This window comes from Bubalus bubalis, chromosome 1 (genome assembly GCF_019923935.1).
Source record: "Bubalus bubalis isolate 160015118507 breed Murrah chromosome 1, NDDB_SH_1, whole genome shotgun sequence".
Classification (NCBI taxonomy): Eukaryota; Metazoa; Chordata; class Mammalia; order Artiodactyla; family Bovidae; genus Bubalus; species Bubalus bubalis.
In genome coordinates, this window is record NC_059157.1 from 145,305,194 (window position 1) to 145,318,907 (window position 13,714).

Sequence of the window (13,714 nt, forward strand, 5' to 3'; positions counted from 1 at the left end):
AAAGTAATGTTCAAAATTCTCCAAGCCAGGCTTCAGCAATACATAAACCGTGAACTTCCAAATGTTCAAGCTGGTTTTAGAAAAGGCAGAGGAACCAGAGATCAAATTGCCAACATCTGCTGGATCATCGAAAAAGCAAGAGAGTTCCAGAAAAATGTCTATTTCTGCTTTATTGACTATGCCAAAGCCTTTGACTGTGTGGATCACAACAAACTGTGGAAAATTCTGAAAGAGATGGGAATACCAGACCACCTGACCTGCCTCTTGAGAAACCTATATGCAGGTCAGGAAGCAACAGTTAGAACTGGACATGGAACAACAGACTGGTTCCAAATAGGGAAAGGAGTACGTCAAGGCTGTATATTGTCACCGTGCTTATTTAACTTATATGCAGAGTACATCATGAGAAATGCTGGGCTGGAAGAAGCACAAGCTAGAATCAAGATTGCCAGGAGAAATATCAATAACCTCAGATATGCAGATGACACCACCCTTATGGCAGAAAGTGAAGAGGAACTCAAAAGCCTCTTGATGAAAGTGAAAAAGGAGACTGAAAAAGTTGACTTAAAGCTCAACATTCAGAAAGCTAAGGTCATGGCATCTGGTCCCATCATTTCATGGGAAATAGATGGGGAAACAGTGGAAACAGTATCAGACTTTATTTTTTGGGGCTCCAAAATCACTGTAGATGGTGACTGCAGCCATGAAATTAAAAGACGCTTACTGCTTGGAAGGAAAGTTATGACCAACCTAGATAGCATATTCAAAAACAGAGGCATTACTTTGCCAACAAAAGTCCGTCTAGTCAAGGCTATGGTTTTTCCAGTGGTCATGTATGGATGTGAGAGTTGGACTGTGAAGAAAGCTGAGCACCGAAGAATTGATGCTTTTGAATTGTGGTGTTGGAGAAGACTCTTGAGAGTCCCTTGAACTACAAGGAGATCCAACCAGTCCATCTGGGAAGAGATCAGCCCTGGGATTTCTTTGGAAGGAATGATGCTGAAGCTGAAACTCCAGTACTTTGGCCACCTCATGTGAAGAGTTGACTCATTGGAAAAGACTCTGATGCTAGGAGGTATTGGGGGCAGGAGGAGAAGGGGACGACAGAGGATGAGATGGCTGGATAGCATCACTGACTCGGACGTGAGTCTGAGTGAACTCCGGGAGTTGGTGATGGACAGGGAGGCCTGGCGTGCTACGATTCATAGGGTTGCAAAGAGTTGGACACGACTTTGCAACTGAACTGATCTGAACTGAACTGATGCCTCTATAGGCTGACTCTAGAGACTGCATCACATAGCTTCCTTGTTCTCTGGCTTCTAGTTGGGTTTGGCTAATTGGAGACACTAGTAAAACATTGAAGGTGAGAAGAAAAGGGTGAGGTATCACTCTCCCTCTATTTGTTGATGTACTCAGATTTTGCAGTCACTGCATTGTCCGCCTATGTTATTAGCAACACTCAGATTACTTTTTGTTCACAATTATTGCCTTCCATAACTACTTACAACGCTTTGTCCTCTCAAGCCTAAAGTTGGTAACAGCTTTCCACTATTTTTGGTCTCTGAGTGCTTCAACATTGCTTGTTTCCTCAGCTCTACTCCCTGATTATAAGTTAGTTCCTTCATTTGGCCTTCTTCAAATTAACCCTTTGAGTTTTCTCTTTCCTGTTAGGACTTTGACTTATACTAATGATCAAAAACAGGATTTCTAAGAAGCCAAGGTTCAAGTTGAGGTCTAGAAAATGAGTTGAAACGTAGAGACAGATTAACATGTGCAAAGCACTCCATGATGGAGAGTTCCATATTGTGTTAATGGAACTGAAGGGAGATGTGTGTGGCTGGATCTTAGAGAACAAGGGAAACTGTTGTAGCACAATTAGTTAGAGTGGAATCACAGTGTGGTTGTTGTGGAGAAATCATCAAGATGAGAACTTCTGTTGATAAAATATGTGATTATTTTGCCTCAAAGTATTATAAATATTACTGTTTTTGTGTATGTATATGTTTATAAATATTTCCCTTTTTCTAAGATAGTAGGTAAAAAGAATATTTATAAAATTTATATAGTTTATGGAGAAAAACAATGCAGTAAGAACCTCTTCTCACCCTCTTCCCTCCCTCTAAGTGATTATCACTAGCTTGGATTTTGTATTTTCTCATTCCCTTAATTTCCTGTGGTTTATTGTATGTATGCTTCTCTAAACAATATATTATTAAACTAGCATGTATTTAGCATGGTGGCAGAAAGTGAAGAGGAACTAAAGAGCCTCTTGATAAAAGTGAAAGAGGAGAGTGAAAAAGTTGGCTTAAAGCTCAACATTCAGAAAACTAAGATCATGACATCCGGTCCCATCACTTCATGGCAAATAGATGGGAAACAGTGGAAACAGTGTCAGACTTTATTTTTTGGGGCTCCCAAATCACTGTAGATGGTGACTGCAGCCATGAAATTAAAAAATTAACTACTCCTTGGAAGGAAAGTTATGACCAACCTAGATAGCATATTCAAAAGCAGAGACATTACTTTGTCAACAAAGGTCCATCTAATCAAGGCTGTGGTTTTTCTGGTGGTCATGTATGGATATGAGAGTTGGACTGTGAAGAAAGCTGAGCACTGAAGAATTGATGCTTTTGAACTGTGGTGTTGGAGAAGACTCTTGAGAGTTCCTTGGACTGCAAGGAGATCCAACCAGTCCATCCTGAAGGAGATCAGTCCTGGGTGTTCATTGGAAGGACTCATGCTGAAGCTGAAACTCCAGTACTTTGGTCACCTGATGCGAAGAGTTGACTCATTGGAAAAGACTCTGATGCTGGGAGGGATTGGGGGCAGGAGGAGAAGGGGATGACAGAGGATGAGATGGTTGGATGGCATCACTGACTCGATGGACATGAGTCTGAGTGAACTCCGGGAGTTGGTGATGGACAGGGAGGCCTGGCGTGCTGTGATTCATGGGGTTGCAAAGAGTCGGACACGACTGAGTGACTGAACAGAATTGAACTGATGGGCTTCCCTAGTGACTCAGCAGGAAGGAATCTGCTTGCAGTGCAGGAGACAAAGGAGACATGGGTTCAGTTCCTGGGTCTGGAAGATACTGATGAGGAGGAAATGGCAACCCACTCCAGTATTCTTGCCTGAAATATTCCATGGACAGAGGAGCCTGGTTGGGCTACAGTACAAAGGGATGCAAAGAGCCAGACACGGCTGAGTGACTGAGCACACACACAAACACTGTGTAAATGGAAAGCTAGTATATTATTCTTTTACAACTGGTTTAATATTTTCAAGATTATTTACTGAGATTTACCCATAAAGATGTGCATAGCTGTATTTCATTCATGTCACTGCTTAACAGTTCTCTGCTTATACCACTGTTTACCTGTTTAAACATTGACGATTGTCTGGGTTGATTCCCATTTGGTAGAGGAAAGAGGTTGAAGTATTTACTCTCCCTCTTCTTCATGTGCTGAGATTTTTGCAGTGACTGTATTCTCTGCTTATGTTACAAAGCAACAGTCAGATGACCTTTCATCTACAGCCATTGCTTTCAATGATTCTTACAAAGTTTTCCTACATTGTTCTCTCAAGTCTAGGGTTGGTAACAGCTTTTCATAATTTTTACTTTCTGAATGCTTCAATATCACTTGTTCCCTTAACCCTACCCAGCAAACACTGCTGTTAAGAATATTCTTGCCCAGGTCTCCTAGCTCTCATATGCACACTTTTCTGGGTTCTATTCCTAGGAGTAAAATAGCTGGGTTATGGGTTATCCGTGTCTTCACCTCTACTAGGTAAACTTGAATTATTTACCAATGTATTAGTACTCCCTCTTGCAGTGTATAAATAGTCTGGCTGCTTCCCATTATCACCAACACAAATTGGCAGCTTAAATAAAAATTGCTGGCCTGATACAGATGAAATTGTATATATAATTTGTGTACCTCACTACACATGACATTGTGTTTTCCTATGTATCTTGGCCATTAGCTTTGAATTTTCAAGTTTCCTAGTTATTTGTGTTATTGATTATGTTTTAGTGAACTCCAAAATCTCATTTCCTTCAGTGTGAAAGGCAAGTACTTACAATGACCTAGAAGGTTCACTAATATTACGGCTTCCCTGATGACTCAGTGGGTACAGAATCTGTCTGCAGTGCAGAAAACCCAGGTTTGATCCTTGAGTTGGGAAGATCCCCTGGAGAAGGGAATGGCTACCCACTCAAGTATTCTTGCCCAAAGAATTCCATGGACAGAGAAGTCTAGCAGGCTACAGTCCAAAGGATCGCAAAGAGTTGGACACAACCGAACGAATAAACACACACACAACTGGCCTGTTGGTTGTTCCTTAAACACTTTGGGCAAATTTGTATCTTAAGGCTTTTAAAAGCGTTGTCTATTAAGCAAAGTACCTATCATTCCTTCAGTATAAACAATGGAACATCTTACACTAAAGGTAGCCAGGGAACCATTAAACAAGGGAGCAAACCAAAACCTAAGCTATAGAGCTTGCATGGCATTGCTCAGGGAGGCATGCCTCATAAATCCATGTGTTCTAGATTTGTTTTCTATAAACAACTTCAAACAAAGATTATCCTGCTTAATGCATTACATAGCTAAAGACTCTTTCTAGAAAATATCATTAATCCATTTGCCAGAAGGTCTGCTGCTACTGCTAAGTCACTTCAGTAGTGTCCGACTCCGTGCGACCCCATAGACGGCAGCCCACCAGGCTCCCCCGTCCCTGAGATTCTCCAGGCAAGAACACTGGAGTGGGTTGCCATTTCCTTCTCCAATGCATGAAAGTAAAAAGTGCCAGAAGGTTTAGTTAGCATATTCACAATCAAGTTAACCCAGGCCACCTGTCATCTTATTTCCTGGGAATGTGCCATTGTTGATGGGAGGAGAGTGGGGCACAGGCCAGCTGCTTCATCTCCTTCCTCCTCATCACCCTCCTAAACTTGGGGATTATTGCTCAAGTCAGTGGCTTGACTTGGCCAGAAAAAAAAAAAAAAAAGTCCTCATTGTTTTACTTTCAGCTTTCCTGTTGGGATTTTTTTTTTCCCCCTCACGAAAAGGAGGACTTACAGTGGAGGGCTTTTCTCTCTCCTATGACTTGGTCTCCTTGACTCCTGCTCTTTTAGTTCATGTATCCTAGTGGTGGTTCTCAGTTGTTCAGTCGTGTCTGACTATTTGCATGCCAGGCTTCCCTGTCTTTCACTATCTCCTGGAGTTTGCTCACATTCATGTCCATTGAATCGGTGATGCCATCCAATCATCTTATCCTCTGTCATCCCCTTCTCCTCCTGCCTTCAATGTTTCCCAGCATCAGGGTCTTTTCCAATGAGTCATCTGTTCGTATAAGGTGGCCTAAGTATTGGAGCTTTAGCTTCAGCATCAATCCTTCCAATGAATATTCAGGACTGATCTTTAGCATTGACTGGTTTGATCTTGCAGTCCAAGGGACTCTCGCGTCTTTTCCAACACCACAGTTCAAAAGCATCAATTCTTTGGTGCTCAGCCTTCTTTATCAGACAGGGCTGAGTGACTTTCACTTTTCAGTGACTTCCACTTTCTCAGCCTTTATGGTCCAACTCTCACATCTGTACATAACTACAGGAAAAAGCATAGCATTGACTATACAGAGCTTTGTTGGCAAAGTACACCTTCTAATTGCTTTATTCAGCACTCTTCTATACTGTGGAAAGAACAGGAGTAAATGACACATTCTTTTGGTTTATTTTCATTGTTGGCATTTGGCCGCTTCTAAAAGCTATTTATTAAAACCTGCAGTATGCACTTGGGATTATTCTCTAGTTTCAGTCTATAAAAAAATAATTGTTTCCCTCTTTACTGCTTCTCTATTTTCTCCAAGATTTTTCCTGCTATTATGGTCAGTTTGGAGAAGGGTCTAATATTTAGGAGGGTGGAGAGATGAGAAAATCTGGATTTACACTGCTCTTGTTTTTTTTTTTCCCAGAAATCTCCACCAGTTTTAAATATGTCTGAATGGTGCTTTTAATTTAGTAGTACTTCAGAAACATCTTAAGCATCTGGAAGTAAATTGCCATGTAGATATAAATTCATGAGGACAGTTGTCTCCTCCAGGTGCCATTCTGAGTTATTTATTTTCTATTTCCCATAATGTGTAAATATTATTGTCAGTGGCTGTAATACATGCCTTTCTGTGTGTATGCCTTTATAGAATATATAATGAATCTATGTTTTTTTGTCTTTGTTGTGTAAAATAATTAGCTGCTTTAAAAACATTCTGAATCATAAGATTTCTTTCCCAAGAAATGATTGAATAAAACTATAAAAATATAATACATCACCAATATTTGGCATTTTTACAGCTTTTAAGCCTAAAACTTTTGATTGTATAGACAAATATCAAGGCACCTTTGCCTCAAAAATGATGAGCTCTGTATCTTGAGAGATATGGTAATTTGTATCCTAGGTTATATTAATTATGCATATTATGTTTTTTTTTTTTTTAAGATTCGTTGGAAGAATGTGAAGTACAAACTAATCTGAAAATTTGGACAGAACCACTTACTATTGAATTTAAGGAAGATAGTCTATCCTACATGGAAAAATTATGGCTTAAAAAACATAGAAGGTATTTTCTAATTTTTTTTTGCATTATCAATAAGAAATGTAAAAGCTATTTCTGTTTCTTTCTTGTGTGACATGCTTTTTTTTGTAGCAGTGTTATTTATGTACTTCACATCTGTGTAAATAATTTTAAAGCAATATTAAGTCCCTGTGAAGCTTCTACCATACTGATAAGAATTTTAATTCAATTTATGTACATAATGCATGATTGATTTAGGGTCTGTCTAAATGAAAATATGTATGTGGGGAAAAAAAGGCACAACTACAGTACATAATTTTTTAAAAATAGCAAAAATAATGCAATAAATGAAAGCTTACTTTTAAAGGTGGTTTTTGAGGCTATACTCTTCAGAAACTTTGAAGGTACTTTTAAGTTAACCAGACTTTTAATTTTATAGTTTTATTAATAGTATTCAAATGTATTTTATTCAAAAACTGTATCATTAACTGCACCATTTCATAAATTGTTCAAAAGTTAAACTATTAAATATCAAACCAAAACGATTGGGTACATGTTGGAGTTGTTCATAATTTTACCATGATATAAGAACCATAGCGGGAGGTACCTTTAAAGGCCAGGAGCTTGGTTTGCCCTGTAGCAGTGAGACTCACACTTGCCTGTGAGTCAGCTAGAGACTATGGCAAAATATAGATTCTTCTTCAGTAGGTATGGGCCAAGCCTGAGATCTTGCATTTCGGAATTTCTAATAGCTCCAATGTGATATTATGGATAATGCTAGTCTCTGAACCACATTTTGGCATGTGAGGTGTTAGAAAACATGTCTAGAATATACCAGAAGAGTGGTTTTCAAACTCTTGTTTCACTTCCAGTAATGCAAAACCATCTCCTGAGATGGCTCACTCCATCTTTGGAACATTCTGCCTGCTATAGTATCTCCTAGTGAACTGTCACTTTTTTTCTGATTAGTTGCTAAACTTGGGCCCAATTCTACCAGTTAAACAAGTTCAGTTCAGTTCAATTCAGTCGCTCATTCGTATCCAACTCTTTGTGACCCCATGAATTGTAGCACGCCAGGCCTCCCTGTCCATCACCAACTCCCAGAGTTCACTCAAACTCACGTCCATTGAGTTGGTGATGCCATCCAGCCATTTCATCCTCTGTTGTCCCCTTCTCCTCCTGCCCCCAATCCCTCCCAGCATCAGAGTCTTTTCCAATAAGTCAACTCTTCACATGAGGTGGCCAAAGTACTGGAGTTTCAGCTTTAGCATCAGTCCTTCCAAAGAAATCCCAGGGCTGATCTCTTCAGAATGGACTGGTTGGATCTCCTTGCAGTCCAAGGGACTCTCAAGAGTCTTCTCCAACACCGCAGTTCACAAGCATCAATTCTTCAGTGCTCAGCTTTCTTCAAAGTCCAACTCTCACATCCATACATGACCACAGGAAAAACCATAGCCTTGACCTTTGTTGGCAAAGTAATGTCTCTGCTTTTGAATATGCTATCTTGGTTGGTCATAACTTTCCTTCCAAGGAGTAAGCGTCTTTTAATTTCATGGCTGCAATTACCATCTGCCATGATTTTGGAGCCCCCAAAAATAAAGTCTGACACTGTTTCTGCTGTTTCCCCATCTATTTCCAATGAAGTGATGGGACCAGATGCCATGATCTTTGTTTTCTGAATGTTGAGCTTTAAGCCAACTTTTTCACTTTCCTGTTTCATTTTCATCAATAGGCTTTTGAGTTCCTCTTCACTTTCTGCCATAAGGGTGGTGTCATCTGCATATCTGAGGTTATTGATATTTCTCCCCGCACTCTTGATTCCAGCTTGTGCTTTTTCCAGCCCAGCGTTTCTCATGATGTACTCCGCATAGAAGTTAAATAAGCAGGGTGACAATATACAGTACAGACCAAATTGACTTTCTCCTCTTCATGATATCCTTTCCTATTTTAAAATCATATTTAAAATTCACATCATATTTCAAATCATATTTAAATTCATATTTTAAAAATCAGTCTTCATGCCTTTTTTGAAGCTTTTATTTAACAGATTACCATATCCCTTCAACTGTTTTTCATGGATGTATTCCTTTTCTTTCAATTTTCTTATTTTGAAATAAGGCATGCAGTTAAGAGTTACAAAGCAGTATGAAGAATTTCTACATATCATTCATTCAGCATTCCCTAATGGCAACATCTTATATAATCATAGCATATATCAACACCAAAATATTAACACTGGTACAATATGAATGACTAAACTACACACTTTATTTGAATTTCAGCAGTTTTTCACTAACATCCTTATTCTGTTTCAGGAGTCAATTTAGGGTCTCACAGTGCGGTTTTGTCCTATCTCCTTCTCCACTGCAACTCCTTGCTCTTTCCTTGTCTTGCATGACATGGACATGAGTACTTGCCAGGTGTTTCATAGAATATACTCAGTGTGGGTCTAGCTCCTGTTTTTTTATGATAAGATTGAGGTTATACATTTTGAGGAAGAATGCCACAGATAGGAGGTGCCTTTCTTAGTGCATGATATCACATGCTTGTACTGTCGGTAGATCTCATCACCAGGTTGTTAACCTTGAACACATAGTTGATGTGGTGCTCACCAATATTCTCTGCTATAAAATCACTCTTGCCTTAATAATGAATGTCGTGGTCTGTTTGTGCTATTAGAATACCATAGACTGGGTGGTTTATAAAGATGTTTGTTTTTCACAGTTCTTAAGGCTGGGAAGTCCAAGATCAAAGTGCCAGCAGACTTGGTGACTGGGTTGTCTTCTCACTGTGTCCTCAAAGGGCAGAAGGGGTGAGAGGTATCTCTTGGGTTTCTTTTATAAGGGCACTAATCCCATTCATGAGGAGTCTACTGTCTTGAAGAAATCGCCTCCCAAATGCTCACCACCTAGTACCATCACCTTGGAGGTTAGAGTTTCAATGTACAAATTTTGTGGGGACACAGACATTCAGAACAGAGCTTTATGCTCTTGGCCTTCCACAGTTTATGACCTTCCCATTTAAAGAATATTTTCATTCTGTCCCAATAGACTCCAACGTCTTAAGTCGTCCCACTGTCACCTCAAACTTCTAGTCTTAATTCTAAAATCTTATCTAAATATCATCTAAATCAGATGTGGGTGAGATTCAATGCATGATTCATTCTGAGACAGATTTCTCTCTAACTGTGAATCTGTGTAATCAAATATGTTCTGTGCTTCTGAGATACAAAGGTGGGACAAGCATAGGATAGATATTCCTATTCCAAAAGGGAGAAATTGGGAATGAAAAAGGAACGAGTCCTGAGCACGTCTGAAACCTAACAAGACAATGCTGTTAGACCCTCACTCTTGAGAATTTTCCTATGTCAGTGCTCTGCTGTGCAGGCCCACTGGGTGGAGAGCCCTCTTCTGGACGCACTGAGGCAGTGGTGCTGCCTTGAGCCTTGTGTGGCAAGGGCTGGCCCCCAAGGTTCTGGGTGGCTCTACCTGTTTTGCCATCCCCGTGACTTTGGGTGGCCCCATTCCTCTGATGACTCTGAGATGGGTCACATGGTTGTGATTCCCCTGACCTGGAATTATGACTGTTCTAGTCTGGGATCATAAGGGCAGCCTTACCCTCAGGGTTTACTAGACATTACTGTATTGGAGATTCTGTGTTATGGGAAGGATTTTTTATTATTTAGTTGCTAAGTTGTGTCTAATTCTGTTGTGACCCCATGGACTGTAGCCCACCAGGCTCCCCTGTTTATGGGATTTCCCAGGCAAGAACGCTGGAGTGAGTTGCTATTTCCTTCTCCAGGGGATTTTCCTGACCCAGGGATTGGATCGAGCCCACATCTCCTGCATTGGTAGTTGAATTATCTGCTGGTGAGCCACCTGGGAAACCCAATGGGAGGGATAGCCTTGATAATTTCTGAAATAGCTTCAGGACCACTCTTCCATTTTCTTGGGTAATAGCTCAAGTCTTCTGTTTAGATGAATGAGTGATCTCCGTTAGATGATCCTTTGGACATATACTGGTACTTTCTGTTATACGTTTTAAAATTAATATTTTCATTTCCTTCAAATAAATATCCAGAAGTGGAATAAGTAAATCATATGGTAGTTCTATTCTGTTTTCCATAGCAGGTGCACCATTTTTCATTCCCACCAACAGGGTATAAGTTTCTTATTTCTCCTTATCTTCTCCAGCATTTGTTGTTTTCTAGTCTTTTTTTTTAAATTTTATTTTATTTTTAAACTTTACATAATTGTATTAGTTTTGCCAAATATCAAAATGAATCCGCCACAGGTATACATTCTTAATGACAATAGCCATTCTAGCAGGTGATATCTCATTGAGGTGGTGTCTCATTGTGGTTTCAATTTGTGTTTCCCTGATGATCAGTGATGTTGAGCAACTTTTCATATATCTGTTGGCCATCAGTGTGTCTTGTTTGGAAAAATGTCTATTCAGATTCTCTGCCTATTTTAAATTGGGTTGTTTGGGGTTTTTTTGGTTATTGAGTTGTATGAGTCATTTGTGTACTTTCAATGTCAATTCCTTATTAAATATATGATTTACAAATATCTTTTTTCATTTGATAGGTTGTCTTTTCATTTTCATTTTGTCAATGTTTCCTTTGCTGTGCAGAAATTTTTAGCTTGATGAAGTCCCACTGGTGTAGTTTTCCTTTTTTTCTAGTGGATCTTTTAAATGCTAGGAAAGTTTCATAAAAGGGATTATGCAATTTGTATTTACAGTATTTTAAGGATGGATATTATCAATTAGTTGGTATTTCTACTCCAATCCCCCTATTTTAATTATATCTGCTTCTCAGGTCTAGCTGATCATCAGAAGTATGGGGGCAAGTGAAAATGCTGATTTCTCTACCCAACCTCAGACAAATCAGTGTTTTTAAGGATCGTCTGAGGCAAACCTAAAAATCAATGTTTTTAAGGATTGTCTGAGGCTTTGCATTAAAAAAAAGATTTTCTCTGGTGATTCTGAGGCTAACAGGCCTGTAGTGATTCACAGAATAAATTTAGAACACTCATTTCAAGAATGATTTGGTCAGGTTAGTTTCCCCAATGAACTGGTCAATGCTGGGTATATATTTGTTTAAATTTTAAAAAAAGGAAAATCTGGTGAGGTAATCCTATTTTAAAGCATATGTCGTCTTTTATTTATGTGGCATGATCTTTTAACAAAGCAATGGTGCTAGGGTCTTAATATCCAGAATGCAGACTTAGTTTGTTCACTAGCTAGTTGTTTGTTCATGGGCAAATCACTGTAATTCTCTTGGTCCACATTTTCTCACCTGCAAAACACTAAGTTTGAAATAGATCTAAGGGGCCCCTTCAGCTCCAATACTCTATTATCTGGACTCTACAAGGCTTTGGTTCAGAGTTTTGCCCCTAAAGTTTGATGTTTTAACTTCATGAAGGAGTATATAGATTTGAGTACATGTATGTGTATCAATAATTGAATTTTTATAAAGTATTTTCACATCAAACTGGAAAGAGTTTTCCAGTGGCCAGATGCCAGTTTGTCTTTGACCTTTACTCTCTAATATTTTCCATCACTTAATTAAATTGTGGATGTAACATGACATGCTCTTCAAAGCTGGATAATATATAAATATTTTGGAGTGTACTGACATATACATTGCATATATTGGGAAAACTCACAGTCACAATTTGCCAGGAGATCATTAAATTTTTGGTGTCTTTACAAATTGTGAGAGAGGCAATATAGCAAAATGATTAAGAACATGGGCTTGGGGAGGCAGACTGCTTGGATTCAAATTCTCTTTGCTGCATTTACTCACTGAATTACTTTGAACACGTTGGTTAACTTCTTTGTGCTTCAGTTTTCTCACCAAATTAAGATAATAATAATGCCTATTTAGTATTCCTATTAAGATTCAGTACCTCAAATGGTTTAGAACATAGCTTGGAACATTTATTTAAAAAATATTGATGTTACCTGTGGATATTATTAAGAAAGCCCTGACTTTTATATGTGGAACTCCACAAGCATTATATAATCTAGAAGGGATGTGCAGCTACTTACTTTCTCAGTTAAAATGTGACTCCCTTCCCCACTGCTTTGGAATATCTTTTGGGATCAAATGCCCAAGACCTCTAAAGATTCCCATGCTTCATTGCCTTGTATGTGAGACAGGCCACATCAGACCTCATTGTTAATTAGGTGAAAGATGCTTCAGCCACAGCACCTCATGTTCATAGAGTGGAAACCTGTTTTATCACCCTGTCGGCTTGGTGGACGTTTAGAAAAATATCTTCAGTTCCCTTAGAACTTTTCAACATATTTCCAAAGCTGTGAGATGCAACACACCTTTGTAAATTAGCTTTTTTAACAGCGTGATGTTTCATGGACTCCATGTGTTTTTTGCAAGAACATTGGATTGTATCATAACTTTGATTTTCATCCTAAACAGAAAAACAGTAGGATATGCAATTAAAAATCTTGTGTGATGTTAATTTGATTTACAAAATTGTTTTAGTAGATTATGTTATGCAGTTGTACATTTCTTCTGTAAATTAGAGGTATAGCTATGATTTTCCTTATTAATTTTGTAGACTCATTTGTTTGTGAAATAAATTAAGATCTCATCCAAAGAAATTTTAGATAATGTACTTTAGGCTTTTAATTGCTTCTTGTTTTGTAGAACTCCACTGGAGCAACTTCAAAACATGCTACCAGACACCTTCATACCTCAGTGTAAAACCACGAGTGAGGCACAATGTTCTCAGAATGAAAATGATGAAGATAGTGATGGTAAGTTCAGCCTTGATTAGATATTTTTGAATTTACTATTTCAACTTATATACACTGAGCATTAATCAGCATCTTCTTTTGGTTTCCTTTACTGTATCATTCTCACTACACTGTACACTATTTCTAGATCAGAATGACACACACTCTCCTTCCTATTCTCTAGATGTAGCTTCTTTTATTTTAAATAGCTTCATTTAAAAATTGAATGCTAAATAATTTACTTGAGCTGGGAAAATTGAGAGTATTTATACCTTTGAGTGGCTGCACAGAAGAACATTCTTCCATTGTTGTCTGTGTTATTTGAAGATGAATTATCAGGTAAGGTATACTCTGGATGATATTATTTTTAATCTTATTT

The 13,714-nt window shown here is 38.5% G+C and overlaps 1 protein-coding gene across 2 annotated transcripts in view; it reads left to right on the forward strand.

Annotated features, from left to right (window-relative positions):
- The window catches only part of ZBBX (zinc finger B-box domain containing), a 126,285-nt gene that overhangs the window by 75,533 nt on the left and 37,038 nt on the right, over positions 1 to 13,714 (forward strand). For both annotated transcript variants that reach the window (XM_025288712.3, XM_006077281.4), the window contains exons 11-12: positions 6,495 to 6,615; positions 13,247 to 13,356. In XM_025288712.3, the coding sequence (XP_025144497.3) occupies positions 6,495 to 6,615; positions 13,247 to 13,356 (231 nt within the window). The remainder of the gene's footprint in view (positions 1 to 6,494; positions 6,616 to 13,246; positions 13,357 to 13,714) is intronic.